At 42.4% G+C, this 24,585-nt stretch overlaps 1 protein-coding gene across 6 annotated transcripts; it reads left to right on the forward strand.

The window, feature by feature from the left end:
* The first annotated feature begins 550 nt into the window (after positions 1-550).
* Positions 551-18,793, forward strand: ccdc66 (coiled-coil domain containing 66). Of its 6 annotated transcripts, none has more exons than XM_038279687.1 (18): positions 551-568; positions 2,234-2,455; positions 2,658-3,052; positions 5,994-6,076; positions 6,188-6,240; positions 7,543-7,626; positions 7,704-7,838; positions 7,914-8,146; positions 10,172-10,256; positions 10,330-10,488; positions 10,608-10,773; positions 12,500-12,577; positions 12,676-12,907; positions 15,541-15,721; positions 15,798-15,853; positions 15,944-16,128; positions 16,842-16,933; positions 18,198-18,793. In XM_038279687.1, the coding sequence occupies exons 1-18, from the start codon at positions 554-556 to the stop codon at positions 18,297-18,299; spliced, it is 2,556 nt and encodes an 851-aa protein (XP_038135615.1). In that variant the 5' UTR covers positions 551-553; the 3' UTR covers positions 18,300-18,793. The 6 variants fall into 6 exon arrangements, with proteins under 6 accessions (XP_038135615.1, XP_038135614.1, XP_038135616.1 ...); XM_038279686.1 differs by having other exon boundaries at positions 12,679-12,907; positions 15,941-16,128; XM_038279688.1 differs by having other exon boundaries at positions 12,503-12,577; positions 15,941-16,128.
* Positions 18,794-24,585: the final 5,792 nt, after the last annotated feature.

Genomic DNA, 24,585 nt, shown 5'->3' on the forward strand with positions numbered 1-24,585 from the left:
AAAACCTGGAACTCAACGCTATTTCTGACATTTTGAATTGAAAAAGCTTCCTGGATGGAAGAGAAACGTCTTCAAACTTGGAAACTAACCCCAGTGGATTGATTTTAACTTTTTTGGAAAGTTATTAACCTTCCAAGGACCAAAGTGTTCTGATGTTTCTGTGTTTGGCACTCTGATGATTCTTCTCTTTCCTGGACAGAGACGGGCTGCTGTTTGAGCTGGAGAATGGGAAACCCAGGCTGATCTTGCTGTCTCATGGTGAGGCCTTTCTGCCTTCATTCTACAATAAATCATCTGCTTCTTTGTTTCATCTAAAAACTTTTTGTTTTGCTCATTAAACTTTGTAGCAGACATATTTAATCAGGCATTTTGAATGTTTCTGCTTTTGTAGTTTTGTGTAACAAGTTGTTTTTTTAATATTTAAATAAAAATAAATGTTCAGATAATAATCAGGGATGACAGTTTTAACCTAAATTAACGGTAGATCTAAAAGTTTTGGTGTTTTGTGTATTTTTACTCACTGCTTGGCCTTCCTTTCCCTGCAGGCACTGGGATGAATCCAGTTAAGGTAGGAATCCCTTCAAACCTGCTGCCTTCACCATCATATCCTTGTGCCGATCTATTTAATCTATACTGAACATTTTTTTTTGCAAAGTGCCCAGAAAAAAAGCTTCAAATGTTTTCCATGAACAGTTTTAGTAAATGCCACTGTGACGGTATCATGGAGCCAAACGCTTTGCCTGAGTGATGAGCTATCAGTCCTGTGACCCCAGATGACCACATAGAAGCTAAATAGCCTGGTGTCATTCTTTGCTCTGTTCCTACAGAATCTTCTTGCAAAAGCAATGATTCTGAGTGACAGAGAAGCTCTGTGTCTCAGCCCCCCCTTCAGTGTCCACCATATTGGATCAGTCCATTTGCTGCACATGTTCAGAAAGGTCCAAACAGACAGCAGCAAACCATTTGAAAACAAACCATGCAAAGAGCAGTGTTGCCAACTTAGCGCTTTAGTCGCTATATTTAGCCACTTTTCAGACCCCTCTAGCACTTTGATTTCTAAAAAGCTCCTAGCGCCAAATCTAGAGACTTTTTTCTGCTACTGGAGCCTTTGGAGTAGAGACTGACATTTTTTCGGGAATCCCACGGGTCACGCGATTCCCGTGGGATGGGAGTCAGTATTGGTAACGATCACGTGATTGGGACGGTACAGGATTAAACATTAACGGGAGCAGACGGGAGCGGGAGCAAACCAATAATAACTGGAAAAAAAAACTAGGATCGATGCCAAAAAATAAAATAAAATAGAAAGAAAATCCAGTACTGGCGCCGCCATTTTGTAGTTTTTTTCCTTGAAGCCTACACTATAATGAGAGTCAAAAAAAATAAAAAATACACAATTCTTTAGATTTCTACTCTGGCCCGGGATCGGGACGGGGCACTATTTATTTTTTTTTCTGTGGAAGTGGGACGGGACAGGAGTGAAAATCAACTCCCTTGTCAGTCTCTACGCTGGGGACAACATCTAAAAGCAGCGAACTCTGCTCTCCAGAGCAAGTAGATTGGTAACCCCGCCTCCTGCTCTCCTCTATCTTGTCTGCTGTCATGATTCATGCAGCTATTATTTCATCCAAATGAAAAATGGAGAACAGAGAAGCAGATCATGGCTTGTCTACAGTGAAAAGAAGGACTGGGTTATTTACTTTGGCCTTTTTGGAAACACAGGAAGGAGCAATCAGCTAAGTGAGCTTAGTGCTTGGAAGAAATCTTTCATTCCTTTAGAGACAGCATGAAAAGTCAGCTGAGTACAAAACATAGAGAGGAAAACAAGAAGAAAAGGGACAAGAAGAGAGGGACACAACCTAGAACAGATCACGGATGTCTATTCTATTAACATTTCTCTATCTGGAGAATGGGTCTGTTCTATGTGTTGTCTTCTCCATTCAGAGGGGCCCCTGCCTGTCTTTACCTAGGGCCCCACATTTCCAAATTGCGGCCCTGCAACTACTAAACAGGCTTAAACTGGAAGGCGGCCTTACTTATGAGCTCAGCAAAAATCCGGTTACCTAAAAAACAATTCAACAATAAAAGAACAATTCTGTTAGAGCTGAAGAACGAAAGTAATTCAGCATTTACATGCTGGATTTTATGTTCATTTAAGATTAGAGGGACAAATCTGGTGTTTTTACTAAAGCTTTTTGTTTAACTGAATGGTTTGTGATGCATTTCCAACCAGCTGCCCAGTAAGCGGCGAACAGCTACCGTCCTCGGCGCCAGGCAGCCATCTTGCATGGAGGAGGCACCGCTGCAGCAGCAGCAAGCGCCACGGAGCCACCGGGAGCCCAGGTTAAAAGCAGGAGCAGCAGCTCCATCCTGCAGCTCCACTGATGGGAGGAACGGCATCCCGCCCTCATCCAAGGCTTTGGGGAATGACAAGGAGCGTGGCAATAAGGCCAAGGTAAGGGAACAGACACTAAACATGCATGTGTGTTTATATGAATATGTATATTAATGTGTGTGGGCCACGGGTTTGAGCGATTGGCTAGAAAATAATGTAAAAATGGAGATTAATCTATGAATCAGAGCGCCACTGGAGCCTAAACATTCAAACCCAGCTGTCAGAGTTTGCTGTATAACCCTGCATTTGTTTTCTTCTCAAGGTGAAGTCAAACAAGCACAAACTCAGCAAGGCGGTGGGACCCATGGGTTCCTCCAGCAGAACAGGACCTCCTCCCAGCACTGAGGACAGAGGAGCAGGACTGGAGCGCCTTCTGACTGTCATGGATTCAGGCCTGAGCGACGGCCTGGGGCGTCTAACCGACGAACAGCTGCAGCAGATCCTCTTCGCCATCCAGAGATCCAGCTACGCCCGGCGGGGTCCAGAGGAGCAGGAGGCACCAGGTGCTGTTAGCCACAGTAACCTGAAGTCCACTGAATGCAAACCTCAACATGTTACAAACTGTGAAACTGACACAAACTGCTCGTCTGCTGCGATGGAAGGAGAACTGAAGGAGAAAGAGGAAGATGTGAAGAAAGAGGAGGACAGATGTGGCAGGTAAACGTCACTCTGGCTGCTTGATGCAACTCCAACACTCACTAATGGTGTGCACCAGTGGCGAGTGGCCCAGAGGGGGCGCTCTGGCGCTGCCCTCCCTAGATGTGGAGGGGAAAAGTCATAATATATAGAGTTTAAAAGTATTATCAATGTCAGTTTTACTTAATATTATGTGGCTACATGTAATATGAATTATTAAAACAACACTTCTACCAACTGACTCTCATTCAACAGAACTCTTCTCTTCTTAGGCGCTCATTCAAAGCGCCCCTGAAGTGAAATAACCAATTACATAATGTTGCTATGGAAAATTTATAAATATTTGGCCATCAGCATCTTCTAAATGAATGGCTTGGAGCTCCTAGCATGAAGGCCTCTGCTACAGTGATATAGGTGATGGAGCCAGTAGTCAGTCAGGCAGTGAGGTGGAGATTATTATTACTGAGTTAGCCTTTAGCGAGAAGGACGATGGTGGTAAAAATCCACGTATAGGAGCTCGGACCCGACACGCAGCGAACCGAGGAAAAGCTAAATCCTTCCCTTTCAGTCATCACGATCTGAGCCAGCGTGGATAAAGACAGCTAGGACTGATTTAAAGCACTTCTTAGAAAAGGTAAAGAAGAATGAATAATCTGGGATTCACATGGAAAATAATAGAATATAGTGAACTTTTTCTAGATCTTTGTTCATTTGCATTGTGGCTCTTAAATAAACACATTCTCAGAAAATGAATAGTTTTTATATATTTAGAAAACATAAAGCAGACTAATAGCTTCTCCATTATTAAACTGATACATAATTTTTTTAGGTTTGTGACGCCATATTGGACCAAAACACAGATTTACCTTTAGAAAGCACATTAAATTATGTTTGGTTGGCAGTTTTTTTAAATACTGGTGTGATAAACTTGTTTTTTTTTTTCCAGTGTCCTGTCTGGCAATGTGGCAATAAGAATAATTGTCTTGATGCCAAAAGGAGCCCAACAGATTTTACTTTCACAAGTGGAGCAGTATGGCAATTGCCATATTGCTCCACTTGTTTCATGCATATAAATTGCTTTATTATATTTATGCAGGGAGTTTTACAGTTCATATGGACACTGCAATGTAAGTAGAGCAGAAAAACAGAAGAAGAAAAGGAAAAAAGAGAAGAAAAGAAAGAAGAGATAGAAAGGAGACGATGACAAAACATTTTCAGTCTGCTTCATCACCTGTAACGAGATGAAAAAAGAACAGCACAACCGAAAGACATGGTACGAGATATACAATAAAGCAACACCTTGAAACTATCGCTAAAGTAATATTATTAAGTCTGACATGTACTCTGTGTTACCTGAAGATATGAATGTGGGGTTTCTGTTTGGAAGTGAATCTCTAAGTACCTGAATTTACAGCCCCCCGTTGAGAAAACTCCATCAGCCGCCACTGGTGTGCACCATGTTTTTTCTTTGCACCTGCACCATGTTCTTTCTTTGCACCATGTTTTTTCTTTGCACCTGCACCATGTTCTTTCTTTGCACCATGTTTTTTTTCCTCCAACAATGTGTACATTTGATCACTTCTGCACTCTACAGGGTTTCCGCAGGTCATTAAAAATCACTAAAAGTCATTAAATAATTATTTTTGAAATCAAGGCCTGATTTGGCATTAAAATTCATTAAATGTGATGGTTTTGGCATTTAAAATGCTTTATTAAAAAAAAAAGTTTATAAAAACAATTTATTAAACAATATATATATATTTGCAAATATATCGCAATATATTTGCACGGAACTGCTTCCAGTTGATCGTAAAGCTGTATGTTCGGAAAAGAAGCTCGCTGCGGAGAAAAGGCTAAAGAATGGGGAAAATGCTAATTTCAACAAAAGTGGCTGGAAATTGAGGAACTGCAGCCTGCCGACGGAAAAGATGAAGGAATTTGCCGTATATATGAGAGTCATGGGTATTTGTTGATGGTGTTAAAATTATTTCAAAGAGCATTAAATTAAAGTTAATCATTCCTGTATAAACCAAGACAAGACAGATTTTCTTTAGTCATTCTGTAAACACAAGTGGAGCAGTACGGCTATCGCCATAGGGTTCCACTTGATTTATGCATATAAAGAGCTTTATTATAACTACGCAGGGAGTTTTACAGATTATATGGACACTGCAATGTAAGTAGAATAGAAGAGGAAAAACAGAAACAAGGAGAAAAGAAAGAGGAGATAAAAGGGAGATGATGATAAAACATCTTCTGTCTGCTTCATCACCTGCAAAGAGATGGAAAAAGGACAGCACAACCAACGGATATACTATAAGAGATGCAATAAAGTAACACCTTGATACTTTCGCTGAAGTATAAGTAGTATTATTTAATCTGACATGTACTCTGTGTTACCTGAAGATCAGAATATGGGCTTTCTGTGTGGAAGTGAATCTGAGTACCTGGAACCAAGCACCTGTAGTTTTGTGCATGTAAAGTTTATCCAAAGGAAAAATGCTTTAATAGTGGTTGTGTAGAGCCGAAGACCTGCCCTCTGTTCCTCAGTGGGTCCAAAACGTGGACTGGCCCCAGAGATCTGCGATGTCTGGTCACCGTATCATCGTATCCTATGTTCAATAGGAAAACCTCCCAGATGGCCTGTAAAATAAATGACATGTTAAAAAAATAAGAAAGATTCTGTTGATAATATTAATCAAATAAACTATTAGACAGATGTGGTCTCAGCAATGAAAAGATGAAAAACTGCAGACTAGACAGGAAAGGCTGCATACATTTAATACGTATTAGAGGAGAAAATCAAGAGATCAGATGAATCCTGAACATCTTGATGTGTCTTCAGCTCCTCAGGGAGGCTCTCCCCTCAGACGTGGGCCATCAACATGTAGACCATGAACTCAAACATGCTCACAGATCTGGACTCTTGGTGCTGAATTTTCTGATGGCTCTTTGTTTTTAGGTCACCTGAGTTTGAAAGGCTTCACTCAGACAACAGAACCACCGTTAACTCAAAGAAGAAAGCTCCATGGAAACCAGAAACTGGTAGTATGGATGAAGGATGGATGGATGGATGGATGTTAAGCAGTGATGATGGCTGGTTGGGGACAGCATGGTGCTGAATACGTCTGAATTGAAATGTTGTGTTTGTTTCAGATGAGCAGGTTTCCCTGAAGCAGCAGCAGCGTTCAGCCCTCAGCAGACTGCAGGTATTTCACTCTCATTTCAACACCATCGCTGCTTCCTCCTGAACACTCGCTGCTCGTTGGGTACAAGTGGGATCCAGCAGGAAGTTAGGCAGCAGTCAGGCTGGGCAATATGTCAAGGTTTAAAATTTCTGAGATATTTAATTCTATTTAATTTATTTCTATAGCTCCAATTCACATCTTGTCATCTCAGGTCACTTTCCAGTTCACCAGATCATCCAGTCAGATTGATTCAAAGTTTTCTATAAGCATGCTTGTAGCGACAGTGGAGAGGAAAAACTCCCTTTGAACAGGAAGAAACCTCCAGCAGAACCAGGCTCAGTGTGAGCGGCCATCTGCTGAGGCCCACTGGGGTTCAAGGAGACAGAAGCAGACATAGAAAAAGAAGCATAGATACAAAAGGCAACTGTCAACCAGCTCCACAGGCGGCCCCGTCCAGGAAACACACAGCCAGGCAGACGAGCTCGGAGCCAGCTCCCATGTCAGAGGAAGATGAGAGCACATCCAGTTAGTCACAGTTAGAGAAACAGGACTTCACTGGAAAACAGGCCAAGATCCAACATCTAACAGCCCAATTTCCAGTACACATATAGAAGGAAAGTAAATAGTTTTATCAAGATGGTCTGCGTCTCGTTATAATTGTCTCCAGTTGTTTTTTAATAAATTTGGGGCAAAGCTTTGGTTCAGAGGAGTCTTTTTATCAGTCATGCAGAGATTCCCCCTTAAGCTTAAAAATATCCAGATTTTCATTTTAATTAGATAATAAGAGACAGAAAAGTTCCATCAAGAGAAAACATCTTTTTTACTGCCATTTGATTTAAAAATGGCTTCTTCTCTCCTCAGTAATGAAAACTGGCAGTAAGAGCTTTTCTGGTTCCTGTCTGTGGCTTGTTGCGTTCTTCTTCTTCTGCTGTTTTATTGATTCCTCCTTGGTGGTTGGATGGCCTCTGTGCCATCACCCTAATCCACAGATCCTCCATTAGGTTAAAGTTGGGCTTTGGCCGAGCCTCTTAAACCTTCAGGTTACTTTAGGTTAAAAGTACCGTGTTAGATGACTTTGGACGCGACTATTTTAGAGGTATGAATAGTTTTGACCTTAGCTGAAAACAGACTGGTCAGTTTTACTGATTTCCTTTAAATTTGCTGAAAAAGCTGCGACTCAGAAAAAGGTATCGGATCTTTCTTCAGCCGTGGTTCAGTTTTATACATGTAGACCAGAGGAGTCTGATCCAGAAACCAAAAGAACCGCTGAAGTTCTTCCCACCCTCCAGCCGGCAGATGATCCGATGCTTCCATGTGTTTCAGGGCAAAGAGCGCGCAGAGACGGCGTCGTCGTCCATCAGCCACAGAGAGCAGCCTGCAGCCATCAGGTCCAGCCTACGGCTCGGGGTAAACCAGAACCCGGACTGTCTCTGCAGGACCATCAAACAGCCAAGGTTTGACCCGTTTCCCTGCTTGGTCCATAGGAGGTCACTCCCATGGAGGAGGAGCTGAGCGCCGCACGGAAAGAGGAGCAGAGGAGACGGTGGCTGGAGGAGCTGGACCGTCAGAGGGAAGAGGCGGCTGAACGCAGGAAACGAGAGAAGCTGCTGAGGAGACAGGTTCTGGAGACACAGACGGACCCGGTTCTGATCCGGTTCTGACCGCTCAGGGTGACATGTCTTTTTTTTCTGCAGACAGAGGACCACGAGCGCTGGACTGCACACTTTGACTCGCTCCAACGCAGGGCTCTGATCCAGCCTGCGGCTCCATCGGCGCCGCCGGCCGTTCGGCTCAGCGGCTCCGAGCGGGAAGACTGGGATCCCTCCTCCAGTCTGTCTCTGGTCTGGGAGGCCACCAGCAGCTGCGGAGCGGAGAGCGTCATCGGAGCCAGCGTGGATTCCACCAGAGGATGTCCTACCAGGTCCAGGTAGCACAGAATATCCGACCAGAACCGAAAACGTACAAATCAATCCGTAGAAAACCACAAACATAGATCCTTCCCTTTCCAATAAATGAGAGGGAACGCCATGGATGTCTTTGACTGGAACATTCCGGCACAGCAGGAACGAAATGATCTTCAGCAGATGGTGAAGTTAGGAAGCTGAGGCGGAGGCATTTCTTGGAAGAAATAAGGTTCAAATTTATTTAAGATGGAGCTTTTAGCCAGATAGACACTCAGAACAGGTCGACCCATGAAGGAGGCTGTCCGAAGTCGCTCATTATCTCATGACCCTCCCTTCACCTTTGTCTAGAGTAGGGAGGCAACTGCTTATGTCATCCCCAATTTCTTTTTTTTTTATTTGTCATCACCAATTTTAACTCCAGACTGGTACAAGAATTCTAAACAATCACCCTTATATAGGCAGAGAAAAGGCACACTCATAATATTTTATCTCACAAATATGCTTCCATAAGATTATTCACACTAGACCTGAGAAGATGTTTGGTTTTCATCCTCCAGCGGTCAGAGCGACTCAACTTTTAACATTTCTGAAGATGTTTTAAAGGAAAGTCCAGTCAGCAAAGAATGATCAATGGATCATTATTTATACCTGAAACTAATACGTTCGCTGTGATTTAATGAATTTAGCGTTAATCAATAAGAAAATAAAAATAATGAGCCTGGGAGCGGCCATTTTTGACCAAATATAGTAGTCCCTCCCTCCTGCCATCTTCCAGCAGTGACGTCACGGTGCGGTAAGCCTAGCGCCATTCTCCCCGCTTTACAAGCTAAATCAATGGGAACTACTAGACATCTGCAATCAACAACAATTATTGAAGATTTCCAGAGGACTTCACCATTGAAATTCACCAGAGCTATAGTGAAACTGACAATGCCCACGTGCATGGCAGCTGGATGCTGGAATACATCGGGTAAAAGTGGATAAAAAGAGTTATTCCACCTTTCTGATTCCTGATCCTCCACGGACGGGTTGGTCGTTGGATCGCCAACTTGAAGAGGGAGGATTTGCCATCGAACTTCTGGCCAGAGAAAAAACCCGTAATATGTAGCCAACATTTGGAAGAAGAATGTTTTCAAGATGACTTGGATAATAGCGCGTTGTGACAAACACCAGATACAGCACTGGGACTTGATCAACAGCCGATACCGCACCGTGACGTCACTAACCAGTAGGTGGCAGTAGTGTTCTTTGACAAACATGGATGCCTCGAGTGAAGCACATTCACATGGAAATTACTCTGAATTAAAAACACTGATCATTTATTGAACATGATGGAAGAATTTCAGATTTAAAGAACTTTCAGAAGTTTGAATTCTGAATATAAGCGGACTTTTCCTTTAAATATCGTCTGCTTTGGAAAGTTCCTGGAAATCCGTCTGGAAAAATTTCCGAACCCTAAAACTGTAAATACTAAAGTCCATGTCTTTAAGTCACTGAAGGATAAAAACAACGTTCGGATTCTTTTGGAGGAAATAAAGAATCAAACGTCATCGTTGAACAGGATTTTATTTCTAGAGTTCTTATCCTTCTTTAGTTATTTGTCGGCTTTAATAGAAATTAAAAGCATATTTTTGAGTTCCAAACTTTTCTCCTCGGAATATTGTCTGAAAAATTAAATCATTAAAAAACAAAAACTCTTTTTAAGGGAATGATTCAGTGTTTCAGCATAAATTTGAACAAGTTTTAGAATAAAGTAGATCTAAGTCAGTCAGACTGGAAGTACAATAATTAAAGCCAAACCAGAAGCCAACTTTAGCGCTCTGGACGATGAAGAGGATGATGATGATGGAACGGAAACTGTTTTCTACTTTGGGAACAAAATGTTTTAAAAATTTAAAAATGAAATGAACCCTCCTGTTTTCTAAGTGGAAAAAGGAAAGGGATGTTGGTTTATGACCAGTACCACCAACTGGGACAGCTTCCAAACGGTCAGAGGATTGAAATCCCACTAAGCTGCTGATTCTGTGAGCGTCTTGTTTTCCTTGCAGCTACCTGAGGACCATGACGTCTCTCCTGGATCCTGCACAGATAGAGGAGAGGGAGAGGAGGAGGCTGAAACAGCTGGAGCAGCAGGTAGGAGGAGATGCAGATGGCAGAGGAGCATGCTGGCTGCTCTGAACTTTTAACGTGATCTGCTCCCTCCTAGAGGGCCATCGAGGCCCAGATGGAGGAACGCAAAAAGCAGCGGGAGCAGGAGGAGGCCAGAAGGAGACGGCAGGAAGAGGAGGAGGAGAAGAGGGTTACCCTGGAGAGGGAGAAGCTGCAGAAGCAGTATGAGCTGGAGATGCTGAAGAAGAAGGAGAAGGTGAGAGTCCCCCGCCGCCCCCCCCCTGAAGGTTTGTGATTAAAAGCAGTAAAAAGCTCACAGACTGTACTCCCCCTTCTGCCTCCGCCCTGGGCATCTGCCCATGTGTCCTTCATCAGGACAAACCGCCGCTGACAGAAGAGCACCAGCATCCTCTTCCTCAGCCGTTTGTTCAGCCTCACAGGTCTGACTGTCTCCCTCAGACTGACGGCATCCCTCACAGCAAGGAGCCAGAGGAGAACCTCGCTGGCGGCAGACCGGAGGAGACGGGATCTGAATCCACAGGTGAGAGAGAAACGGCGCCCATTGCTGCTGTTCTGTCAGACCAGCATACCCATAGTCAATACCTCTTTTTCCCTTTTGTTTATCTCTTGAGTTTTGCACAAAAAATAGACTTTAAACTATCCAATGGGAGTGTATCCCTTTAGTCATGTACGACAAAGACAGTTTAATTACTTACTTTTTGGTATTTTTTTTTAAGCCTATGGCGATCTGCCCTTAAAGTCGCAGGGAAGCAGCCGTTCTAACCGTTGCATTTCTGAATTCTCCCGAGTGGTGCCCGACTTTACACGACAGAATTAAGTGAATGTGATTGGTTGATTATCAAGGGGGCGGGATTGTTGTGGTGGAAGGTTTGCAAGCATGTTTGGTTGTGGCCGGTTTGTGGGAAGCATCTTGCTAACCATTAGCATCTTAGTGCTAGTAGGTTCCCAATGGGAAATTCCATTGGGACCAAGTAGCACTAAATTGGTGACTTAGAAACGACGCTGTCAAGGAACGCTATGGACAGAGGAAACATGCAAGAGGAGGAGAGTTTAGTGTCGGAGGTCGTGGATGAGTCTCCTACGTCATCCATGTTTTATTTAGAGGAGGAAAGCGGGGACGAAGATGTTGTGGAAGAGGACGCCAGGGCGGCAGAAGCTTGGTTTGGTGTAGAAGGCTTCCAGCCGTACATGATTGAGCCCTTGCCTCGCAACGCTGCCAGTTCTGTTAGCTCTACGCCTGCAGAAGACACAGACGTCCATCCCCGTGAACACTGGGACGCAACTCAATGGGAAAGGAAAGGATTCTCATTTCAACCGTTGCGTATATTAGCTGCGACATGAATCAAGATGCTATGACTGAAAACATTTGATTGACAGATGACCGTTGATATATGATTGGATGAATTTAGGTGTTCAGGCTGACGTAGAACTAACTGGCCTGCAGAAGATAACGGAAAAAAACCCAGATTTTAAGACAGGATTTTTTTTTTTTTATAGAAATTTTCTTAATGATTTTACATTTAAAAATTATTTCCCTATGACTGTAAACAGAGCGTGCACGAGGAGAAATAGGCTCGTGCACGCTCTTGCATTCGTTTAATCGCTGTTCCCTCTCAGGAGCGGGTACATGGTGCATGTGCATTTTTTTTTAAAGCGGAGAGGGCGGGTTTTTTCTAACTTTTGGGATAATATGTTTTAAAAATATTACATATTTATATACATGTTTAAGCCAGAATGATTTGACATTTAAATATGATTTTCCTATGACTTTAAAGTCTATTTTTCGTATAAAACTAAAGGTATAAACACAAATCTGACATCTAGCGCATAAGTATTGACTATATGTATGGTTATCTGTCAGAGCGTCAGACCAGCATACCCATAGTCAATACCCCTTTATACTTTTAGTTGTATACCAAAAACAATAACTTACTTTATGGTGTTTTTTTTAAAACATATGGCGATCTGAACTTAAATTTTTTTAAATAAAGGAAGAAACTCAAATCTGACGTCTTATGCATGCGTGACTATAGGTATGCTGGTCTGACAGAACAGCGATGCATCCAACCCAGTATCCCAGAACAGACTGGTTCCAATCTCGTACCATTAGAAAAACTCTGCAGTGGTTGTGGATGGAGCTGAGTTTATGGGAGACCGCAGAGGTCAAGAGGTCCTGGTCTGTGGAGATCAGGTCAGGGCCAAACCTGATACTCTGCATTTATTTTTTTAATGTTCTGTGTGTTCAGCAGCTGCCAGGGAGTCTGAACGATTGGAGAGCGGCAGCAGATCGTTGTCTGCGTATAAAGACACTTACGTTCAGACAGGTAACCGCTAAGAGACTACAGCCACTGCTCCTTCTGACCTCCTGGTCAACATGGACGCCTGTTCTCACTGTTCCGCTTCTGCTTCCCTCCCTGGTCAGAAGACGCTCCTCCTCTCCCTCCCTTATCTGACCAAGGTCTGACCTCCGTGGTCTCCAGGCAGAACCTCCCTCCTCCCTCTGGTTCTGCTGAGCCTCCTAACAGCTGGAGCCATGGGGTGAGAGGAGGTAAGGAGAACCTCTGCCTGCCTGCAGGAGGAGACCTTTATGAGCCGTTCGCCAGGATGGAGAGGAACCGCAAGACCAAGAGGAGACCAGAATGGAACACGCAGAGGTTGGAACACCAGCAGGAACAGATTTAGACTAACTGTTGCTGTCCTTTTGTATAAACAGAGATTTATACAAAATGAAATGTCACCTATACAGCCTTCTGACAGTGACTGAGCAGCTTAGCAGTAAAAACAACTTTTCCATTCATACACTGCAGCACAGTATAGGAGAAACATGGTACAAAAAGGCATTGTGGTGGAAGGTTCAGAGCAGTGCAAAAAAAAGAAATGGAGAAGGTAGTGCGAGTATGATGTCATCAGTGTGATGCAGAGTCTCTGGCCGTTTCTCAATATGCGTTCTTGAGCGTTCTCATGTGCTCGTGTACTCGTGGCACGTCATCAGCCTCAGCCCGAGTACCGTTCCAATTCTCAAGAACGTCAGATCGAGAACGCAAAAAATCCCCGGATGTTGTTCTCACCCCGCCCTCTTTATCGAGCATGCATCAGAGCAGACTTGTGCGTTCTTCAGACTGACCGCTTCCCCAGAATGCCCCGCGGCCGCAGCTTGATTCCAGACAGCGCTCACAGTGTTAAGTTAAACATTCCCTTTTCTGCTGCTGTTGTTCTTCAAAAGTACGTTTTGAAATCGTTTGAGGCGATAACATTATACATTGAAGCCTCCCTGTGTGGCCTGTTTACAGAGTTAGTGCGAAAAAAAAAAAAAAAAGTCCGACGTTGAGCAGACCAGAGTGACCAGCAGACCTCCGAGGGTAACCGCAGCCAGGGCTAAATTTACCCCGTCTGTAGTGCACTTCTCTCGGTCTGGTTATGTGTGAACTACCGCTCGTTCTGATGGCGTTTTTTGCGGTTCGGTAATTTTTTTTAATGTTTTTTAAGCTTTAGAAATTAAAAATATTGTTTTCAAAATGTTTTGTGTAGGGAATAAATAGTTTTGACTGTTAAAGAAATGCTAAACAACGTTGCCTGTGATGACGTCACGAGTACGCTTCTGCTCCAATACACATACGTGCTTGCGTTCTCGCCAAGAACGGACTTGACGAGAACGCGAGTACGTACTCGCGTTCTCGTGAATTGAGAAACGCCCTCTATTTATGACACAGCAAATAATAGGAAAGGTTTAAAAAATGGCCGTTCTTCAGAAAAGAGACAAGAAAACTTTCCCCAGAGGTTAAAGGTCAGTGGCTCCTTTATCCTTTAGAGGTTCCGTCTATTAGAACCCAGAGGTTAAAGGTCAGTGGTTCCTTTATCCTTTAGAGGTTCCGTCTATTAGAACCCAGAGGTTAAAGGTCAGTGGTTCATTTATCCTTTAGAGGTTCCATCTATTAGAACCCAGAGGTTAAAGGTCAGTGGCTCCTTTATCCTTTAGAGGTTCCGTCTATTAGAACCCAGAGGTTAAAGGTCAGTGGTTCCTTTATCCTTTAGAGGTTCCGTCTATTAGAACCCAGAGGTTAAAGGTCAGTGGTTTCTTTATCCTTTAGAGGTTCCATCTATTAGAACCCAGAGGTTAAAGGTCAGTGGTTCCTTTATCCTTTAGAGGTTCCATCTATTAGAACCCGGAGGTTAAAGGTCAGTGGTTCCATTATCCTTTAGAGGTTCCCTCTATTAGAACCCAGAGGTTAAAGGTCAGTGGTTCCTTTATCCTTTAGAGGTTCCATCTATTAGAACCCAGAGGTTAAAGGTCAGTGGTTCCTTTATCCTTTAGAGGTTCCATCTATTAGAACCCAGAGGTTAAAGGTCAGTGGTTCCATTATCCTTTAGAGGTTCCGTCTATTAGAACCCAGAGGTTAAAGGTCAGTGGTTCCTTTATCCTTTAGAGGTTCCGTCTATTAGAACCCAGAGGTTAAAGGTCAGTGGTTCCTTTATCCTTTAGAGGTTCCATCTATTAGAACCCAGAGGTTAAAGGTCAGTGGTTCCATTATCCTTTAGAGGTTCCATCTATTAGAACCCGGAGGTTAAAGGTCAGTGGTTCCTTTATCCTTTAGAGGTTCCATCTATTAGAACCCAGAGGTTAAAGGTCACTGGTTCCTTTATCCTTTAGAGGATCCATCTATTAGAACCCGGAGGTTAAAGGTCAGTGGTTCCTTTATCCTTTAGAGGTTCCATCTATTAGAACCCGGAGGTTAAAGGTCAGTGGTTCCTTTATCCTTTAGAGGTTCCATCTATTAGAACCCAGAGGTTAAAGGTCAGTGGTTCCTTTATCCTTTAGAGGTTCCATCTATTAGAACCCAGAGGTTAAAGGTCAGTGGTTCCTTTATCCTTTAGAGGATCCATCTATTAGAACCCAGAGGTTAAAGGTCAGTGGTTCCTTTATCCTTTAGAGGTTCTATCTATTAGAACCCGGAGGTTAAAGGTCAGTGGTTCCATTATCCTTTAGAGGTTCCCTCTATTAGAACCCAGAGGTTAAAGGTCAGTGGTTCCATTATCCTTTAGAGGTTCCCTCTATTAGAACCCAGAGGTTAAAGGTCAGTGGTTCCTTTATCCTTTAGAGGTTCCATCTATTAGAACCCAGAGGTTAAAGGTCAGTGGCTCCCCGGTTCTTAGAGGTTTCATTTAAAGATAACTTATCGTTAGAGTTAGGAGAACGTTGCAGAGGCCGAGCGGGCCAGGAGGGTCTCAGACTCAGAGCTTCAGATCTTCAGATCTTCTCATGAGGTTCTGGTTCTGCTGCTTTCTCCAGGCCTAGCCGGCGGTTCGTTCCCGCCTCGGAGCGGTACCCGGTGGCTCTGCAGAAGAACAGGCAGGAGAGCCGACTGAGGCGGCAGGCAGAGCTCCTCGCTCTACAGGAGAGAACCCGCCTGTGCAGAACCGAACCTCCTGCTCAGAGCCAGGAGGCCGGTCCCTGCGGACCCGTTAAGAAGGTAGGAACCATGAGGCCTGTTGTTGGTGCAGATCCAGATTTAGGTGATGGTTGTTAAAGTTTGCTGATTTTTCTAGATTCCAGCTGGTCTTAATGGACCCGGCCAGAACCAGACGGCCAGCGGCGCCGAGCGGTGAGGAGCTCAGACAGTACCTTTTCTCTCCATCATGTTTGATTCTTTTTATCAGTTGCACTTTAATGAGAATTGGTTCTGATCCAGCAGTCGCTTTCCTGACCACCATCATGGAGCAGCTCTAACCGGACCCCTCTCAGAACCAGAGACCTTATTGAGGGTTTCCTCCAGAGGGCGCTCTCCTCCTCCAGCTCAGGACTTTCTTCCTTACCTTCGGACCGATGAGGTCCTCAGCCTGGACCCCCTTGAGCCCACCGACATGCTGCCACCCCCAGGTTGGATCTCTACACATCTCCTTTCTGTTTAAATTCTTGAAAAAACAGCAGCTGGTTCTGGATGCTGAGGAGCCGTCTCCATCTTACCAACCAGAACCCCACTGTAGACAAGCCATGATCTGCTTCTCTGTTCTCCATTTTTCATTTGGATGAAATAATAGCTGCATGAATCATGACAGCAGACAAGATAGAGGAGAGCAGGAGGCGGGGTTACCAATCTACTTGCTCTGGAGAGCAGAGTTCGCTGCTTTTAGATGTTGTCTCCAAAGTCTCCAGCAGCAGAAAAAAGTCTCTAGATTTGGCGCTAGGAGCTTTTTAGAAATCAAAGTGCTAGAGGGGTCTGAAAAGTGGCTAAATATAGCGACTAAAGCGCTAAGTTAGCAACACTGCTCTTTGCATGGTTTGTTTTCAAATGGTTTGCTGCTGTCTGTTTGGACCTTTCTGAACATGTGCAGCAAATGGACTGATCCAAAATGGTGGACACTGAGGGGGGGGGCTGAGACTCACTTAATATTATCAGCGTTCTGATGGCATTTTAGCCAAAGGATTTTATCAAAAATCAAAATAAGGAATAAGAAAAAATAAGGAATAGTTTTATTAATCATACATGGAAACAGAGTTTTATGGGAACTGCCTGGTATTGCCGAATAGTAACCCCCCCCCCCCTTGCTTAGGAGAGTCCTGTTATCTGATGCCCGTTTCCTCCTGCTCAGGTTCTGGTGTTTCCGTCCCAACCCGTTCGGACCCGCTCCCCCACACCCAGCGGCAGCAGCAGATCCTCAGAGGCCTGGCTCGGCTTCGGCAGGTAACAAGCTCTCTGTTCTCTTCCTCTGCATATTTTCTGAACCAGATCTATTTTACCAGCTGAGATTTAAACGTTTTGTTTTGTTTGATTTTGGTTCTTTTGTTCTGATGTTGTTTTGTTAAAAAATGTTCCCCTCTTAGTTAAATCAGGTCTTCAATCAAAGACACGTCATTTTTTTCCTAACAGCTGATTGACTGCTGGGTGGAGCGTTTAATCGTGGAGATCAACCATTCTTATGGGGACCTCCATCTGGTCTGCTTGGGGCAGATTAGTGATGTTAGGACTAAGGTGTGAATTAACTTTAGTTTAGGGTTAGTTATGTACCTGTGATTGTTAGGGTTAGTGTCACAGTTAGGCTGTATAACTTACTCACACATGAATGGAGTTCAGTGGAAAGTCCCCAACAGAATAGTAAAACCAGACATTGTGTGTGTAGCATCTCTCCTGCTGCAGCTGAACTTTTCTAGTAATAATAATAAATAAACTTTATTGATCTCACATTGGATAAATTACTTCTGCATTTAACCCATCCTCAATTCAGTTCTATTCAGTTTATTTCTATAGCTCCAATTCACATCTTGTCATCTCAGGTCACTTTCCAGTTCACCAGATCATCCAGTCAGATTGATTCAAAGTTTTCTATCTAAGGAAAACCAGCTGATTGCATCGACTCATTGACTCTTCAGCAATCCCTCACACTAAGCATGCTTGTAGCGACAGCGGAGAGGAAAAACTCCCTTTGAACAGGAAGAAACCTCCAGCAGAAGGAGGCTCAGTGTGAGCGGCCATCTGCTGAGGCCCACTGGGGTTCAAGGAGACAGAAGCAGACATAGAAAAAGAAGCATAGATACAAAAGGCAACTGTCAACCAGCTCCACAGGCGGCCCCGTCCAGGAAACACACAGCCAGGCAGACGAGCTCCGAGCCAGCTCCCATGTCAGAGGATGAAGAGAGCACATCCAGTTAGTCACAGTCAGAGAAACAGGACTACACTGGAAAACAGGCCAAGCTCCAACATGTGGCATCTAGAACATGAATATCCCCTTGGGGAGCAGTGGGCTGCCATCATGGGGCACCTGGGGAGCAGTGTGGGGTTAAAGGTCTTGCTCAGGGACTCAGAGTGGCAGTCTGTTGGAGTGGGGCTTGAACTCAGAACCTCAGGGTTCCAGGCTCTAAGCCCTAACCACTAGGCTGCCACTTCCTGGATCTAATGGCTCTTTCTGCGGCTCAGCCTTCATCCTGCTGCTATCTGTTTTTGTTTTTAGGGTTTGTTACAGAAGCAGAGGGAGCTGGAGACGGATCTGGTCCCTCAGAGGAACCGGCGGGTCAACGAGCGGCGCCTTCCCTCTACAGCTCACCGCACATGATGGCGTCCGCGGCACGTGGCTGTAGGCGCCGTGTTCCTGACAGACGGCGTCAACAAGGACCTTAACCTGGGCTCCTGTTTCCTGTCAAATGATCTAAAGTTGCTGGTTTAGTTCCACCAACCAGAACCAGCGGATCAGGAATACTTCAAGGCCAAAAGACATTCTGGAACATTCTGGATTTATCACCTCAACCGACCAATCAGGACGCTGCCTTTCAGGTTCAATCATTTCTGAACACACGCTAAGCCCCTCCCCTTACACTGGTTCCAGTTTTATTTACCTGTTTCCTGCTGAACTACGAGCTCTGAGCCCCTGAAGGCATCATGCTGATTCTATTTTTATAAGTTTAATAAATGACTGAAGGAAATAAAAATGTTTCTTAAAGCTGAACTCTAGATGAGCTTTTCTGATGTGATCGACCTCAGAACCCATGAAGCAGGTCGGCTGAGAGTTCAGTGATTGTAGGTGTGAATGAAATCTAAGCTAAACTTCTACGTTTACTGTTTTCCATCAAATCTCTACAATAAGAAGTTCTTTAGAACTGAAGTCCTCAGAGCTTCTTTCATCTCCTGATCTGCTGATCATAGACATAAGAGTAGACCCAGCATTGACTGTCACGTTGCAGGAGTTACGGGCGCCATCTTGGGGAGGTCGACCTGGTACCCTAACCAGCTGGTTTAACCAGAACAGAAGAAGGATGCCTCGCCACTGTGCAGTGGATTTCTGTTTGAATTGATGTAGTAATAATCAGAGCTTTGGAAGACATCACTCAATAAACACAATATATTTATACACACACACACAATATATATATATATATATGTGTGAAGTGTGTCTCTAATTTTCTCAGCTTTTTGTTCGCATTCCTAAGAATCCTCAAACTAACTGCGGATCCAGACATTTGAATCGAGAAAGTTTACTGGAGGCGAAGCGAAACGTCTTCAAACCTTTGAAACCAAGTCCGGAATGACTTTTACGGAATGACTATGATCTGGTTGACTGGGATTCTTCATCAGCATACAGCTTTAATTAAATCTGTCACAAAGATAAGACTTTTTTTTAAATCTTATTGCTCTCAAGAAAAACTATTGATGCATTTATAAGCTGGAGAATTGACTATAGCAACACAACCTACGTCTGAGTCTCCCAGTCATCAATCGACCCTCTTCAGGCGGTTCAAAATGTTGCTGCTCGCTTTTTAACCCGCATTCGCCGACGTTGGCCCAATATTTCTGCTTATCAATGGCTTCCAGTTTCCGTCAGGATCGGTTTTAAACCGTTGCAGATTGTTTTTAAATCCCTTAATGCTTTTGCCTTTTCATACCTGCCTGAACTTTTGTGCGTTTGGATCCCAATCAAGGCCTGAAGGTCAAAGGTCACCCTGTGTGTTGTAAAGGGCTACATAAATACGTTATTAAGATGTTAAAAATGCAGCGCATGTAGATTTTAATTATACCTTTAATTTGAGCATTTTCATAATTTTCGCCATAATTAAGAACAAATTTTCGAAGACAACACGTCCTACTGTGGAAGCATAATTCTGCTTCTCTGTTAAAAAAATCAAATAAATTTATTAGATTTTTTTTAAGAGAGTGGCAGGTCGAAACAGGGAAAACTAACATTCAGTTTATTATTATTATCACTATTATTGCCAGCCATGCAGACTCATAATTATTGTTTTATTTATATATTTTTAGCTTGATTTATTAGTTAATTTCTGTTAGTAGACCTAGTTGTCTTTTTATTTATAATATTTAACCATCCATCCATTGCGCTGAGAGGTGTGGAAGGAAAAAATTGAGCAAAGTTGGTTGGAGCAAAAACAAAAGGTGATTTATTAGGTCTCTTTCATCAGAGCATAGTTCTACTTAGATCAAAATGCCAGCTTTCCCATCAGACCCTTACTACAGCCAGCAGTCCACCTATATACTGTTATCCCCGCCTTCTCAGTTTACCCTCAGCCAATCAAAGTTCAGCCATCATGGCTCCCTCTATAAGAGAGCTGGGTTTGAGGCGGGCCTCCTCCTTAGCAAGGTTCCAAGATGGCTTCTAAAAGGAAACGCCCACAAAGGTAACAATTCAAAAAAATAAAAGGATCTTATACACACACACTCTAGAAGCTGAACATAACAGAAAATCGTATTGCTTCTTAACACCATCCATCCATCATCTGACACGCTTGTCCCAACTGATGAAAAAAATGTGAACCTGCATCAATAATTTGAATGAATTGCTTCTTTTGGAAGAAAATATCAGGATCCCATGGACCTGCAGAAACTTCTGAGTGAGAAGCTGCAGCTGTTTATTACTACATCAGGCATCCGACATTAGCCACAAGAGGGCATAATGGAGTCATACAAGTTCTTATATAAAACATGTTGTGTATATGTTGTTATATAATGTTATATAAGAACGTGTATGTATATATATATATATACTACCTTAGGAGGTGTCTTCCATTTTGACCTTGGGACTTCCAGCCCATACTCATGGCAGATGTTCCTGTACACTATGACAGCTACCTGGTTGTGGCGTTCCATGTATGCACTTCCTGCCTGCATTTTACACCCTGCTGTTATGTGCTGTATTGTTTCAGAGGCATCTTTGCACAGTCTGCATCGGGGGTCCTGCCTGGTGTGGTAGACCCTGGCATCTATTGATCTTGTACTGAGTGCCTGTTCTTGTGCTGCCATGATTAGTGCCTCTGTGCTGTCCTTCAGTCCAGCCTTTTCCAGCCACTGGTAGGAGTTTTTGATATCAGCCACTTCTTCTATTTGTCTGTGGTATACGCCGTGCAGCGGCTTGTCCCTCCATGATGGTTCTTCCTCTTTCTTGTCCTCACTTTCAGTTTTCTCCTGCCTGAGGTATTCGCCAAGCCATTTGTCTTTGGGGGCCATCTTCCTGATGTTCTCCTGGATCTTAGTTGTTTCATCCTGGACAGTGGTCTTGACACTCACTAGCCCTCGGCCTCCCCCACTACGCTTGGTGTACAGTCTCCGGGTGCTGGATTTTGGGTGGAACCCTCCATGCATATATATATATATATATATATATATATATATATATATATATATATATATATATATATATATATATATATATAATGTAAATGTTACAATTACTAAACCCAGTTAGATAACCTGGTTCCACTAAAGCTAATAATGCTCTTTTAACTTGAGTAGATTAATTAAACCAAACTAAATTGGAATAATTAACCGCAATTTAACCCTTATTAGCATTTTCACAACATGAATTTATTCAAGCTTTAGTCTAAAATGCTTTTAACAGATATGTTAAAACATAAATGTATAATACACTTTGCTTTTAATCAACTAAGTTTAGTAAAATTCAACATGTCATTTATTAGTGCTTTATAGACTAGGATTGGTCATTCCCTACTGGAGATGCTAACTTTAATTCTAATTCTAGTTAAATGGGACGTGTAACAGCTGTAAGCAATATTTTGTTTAATGTTGGGGGGTAAGGATTTATAGTTATGTTACTGTCAGCAGGGGATTTACCATTAGGCAATACTAGGCAGCTGCCTAGGGCCCCAAGTTCCTGGGGGCCCCCTAAAACTCTGTTTCCATGTGTGGTTAATACAACTATTCCTTATTTGTGCACATTAATTATGTTTTTGATAAAAATCCTTTGGCTAAAATGCCATCAGAATGCTGATAATATTAAGTGTGTCTCAGCCCCCCCTTCAGTGTCCACCATATTGGATCAGTCCATTTGCTGCACATGTTCAGAAAGGTCCAAACAGACAGCAGCAAACCATTTGAAAACAAACCATGCAAAGAGCAGTGTTGCTAACTTAGCGCTTTAGTCGCTATATTTAGCCACTTTTCAGACCCCTCTAGCACTTTGATTTCTAAAAAGCTCCTAGCGCCAAATCTAGAGACTTTTTTCTGCTACTGGAGACTTTGGAGACAACATCTAAAAGCAGCGAACTCTGCTCTCCAGAGCAAGTAGATTGGTAACCCTGCCTCCTGCTCTCCTCTATCTTGTCTGCTGTCATGATTCATGCAGCTATTATTTCATCCAAATGATAAATGGAGAACAGAGAAGCAGATCATGACTTGTCTACAGTGAAAAGAAGGACTGGGTTATTTACTTTGGCCTTTTTGGAAACACAGGAAGGAGCAATCAGCTAAGTGAGCTTAGTGCTTGGAAAAAATCTTTCATTCCTTTAGAGACAGCATGAAAAGTCAGCTGAGTACAAAACATAGAGAGGAAAACAAGAAGAAAAGGGACAAGAAGAGAGGGACACAACCTAGAACAGATAATGGATGTCTATTCTATTAACATTTCTCTATCTGTAGAATGGGGCTGATTATGTGTTGTCTTCTCCATTCAGAGGGGCCCCTGCCTGCCTTTGCCTAGGGCCCCAAATTTCCTAAATCCGCCCCTGAGTAATGTTTAAATGTAATTTATTTTGTGAATTATTGAAACTGATGATTACATTTGGGGGGAAAACAACAACAACTGAAAAAAAACTTTAAAGAAAACAGTGAGCTTCTGATCAAAGCCGCTTCAGAAGCATAAAGAGACGACTGATGAAGACATGAAGCGATTTGGGAGTTTTTCCACAATAATGTTCTCATAGAGCCTATATTACAACACATTCATGTCTCCATAAATCTGCAACTAGGAAACCAATACTAGGTTTCTACCTCGGTGTGGCAAGTGAGTGTAGCATAAAATGCCAGCTTGTCCTTAATCAGGGAACATTCTATTGGTAGGTAATGGTTTTTCTTGTATGAGGAGTTAGTTTTTTTGGTGAGCTTCTAAAGGGACACACAAACATACAGTGGGAATAAAAACTCTGGAACAAACTGGTGAAAGTTGTACATGAAGAGCAGATATTAGATTAGATTATAGATTTGTTGCCCAGATTATAGATTTGTTGCCCAGATTATAGATTTGTTGCCCAGATTATAGATTTGTTGCCCAGGTGACCTCTCATCAGAGTTCCAGGCTGGATTTCACTGAGCTCCTGAGAGCAACACATTCTTTATTTTTATTATGTATTATTATCAACACCCCTATGGAGGGAATTTTGTGCCATTACAGAAAGCAAATAACATGTTTTGTAACTGAAAATTTGAAAGAAAAAAAAAACAGCTTTTGTAAATTAAAAGAGTTTATTTAGAACTTTTATTCACAATTTTAGCTCCTCAGGTCTTTTTGGTCAAGAGTGAGTGTTTGATTGGGACTGAAGTAATGAGAAAATAATCTGAAATTCAATTTGAAAAGTGCGCAAAACTAAATCTGATAGAGAAATTTGAAAAAAAAAGTAAATGTGAAAAAATTAAATCTATAAAAAAATGTAGAATAACGTTTGAATAATCAAATTTGAAAAATATAACCTGAGAAAACAGCCAATTTAATTTAAAAGCTTTTTTAATCAAGATGTTTTTCGAAGCTTCATTTTTAGATTGCATTTTTATCCAAGTTCACTTTTTTGTATTCATTTTCTTAACTTCCAACAATAAAAAAAAAAACTTTACTCCATAGTTGCAACCCAAAGATATAAACCATGCAGCATCTATTGTAAATAAACTGCCTACTAGTTAATTTTATTACTTTTAATAACACTTGATGATGCAGAAGATCTATGCATCTACCAGAGCTGCAATGATTTTATAGTACGCGTTTAAATGATCTGATCATCGGACAAATAACACAGCGAGAGATTGCCCTATTGAGGGCCCCAAAATCTCATTTTGCCAAGGGGCCCATTAAGTGTTGTACAATGCAGTGTTAGGGCCATGCTAGAGATTTGTTTTCTTCTATTTCGAGAATAAAGTCGTCTCACTACAAGAATAAAGTCGTAACATTACGAGAATAAAGTCGTAACATTACGAGAATAAAGTCGTAAAATTACGACAATAAAGTCGTAAAATTATGAGAATAAAGTTGTAACATTGCGAGAATAAAGTCGTAAAATTATGTGAATAATGTTGTAACATTACGAGAACGAAGTCCTAACGTCGTGATATAGTCGTAACATTACGAGAACGAAGTCGTAATATTGTGATAAAGTCGTAAAATTACGAGAATAAAGTCGTAACATTACAAGAATAAAGTCGTAACATTACGAGAATAAAGTTGTCACACTACAAGAATAAAGTTGTAAACTTACAAGAATAAAGTTGTAAACTTACAAGAATAAAGTTGTAAACTTACAAGAATAAAGTTGTAAACTTACAAGAATAAAGTTGTAAAATTGCGAGAATAAAGTCGTAGCATTACGAGAATAAAGTCGTCTCACTACAAGAAT

Source organism: Cyprinodon tularosa, unplaced genomic scaffold (genome assembly GCF_016077235.1).
Source record: "Cyprinodon tularosa strain WSP-4 unplaced genomic scaffold, ASM1607723v1 ctg152, whole genome shotgun sequence".
Lineage (NCBI taxonomy): Eukaryota > Metazoa > Chordata > Actinopteri > Cyprinodontiformes > Cyprinodontidae > Cyprinodon > Cyprinodon tularosa.

Coding starts and splice junctions, on each gene's coding strand:
- ccdc66 (XM_038279687.1), top strand. Junction 12,578..12,675: donor AGACACTTACGTTCAGACAG/GTAACCGCTAAG, acceptor CTCCCTGGTCAG/AAGACGCTCCTCCTCTCCCT. Junction 16,934..18,197: donor GCCTGGCTCGGCTTCGGCAG/GTAACAAGCTCT, acceptor TTTTGTTTTTAG/GGTTTGTTACAGAAGCAGAG.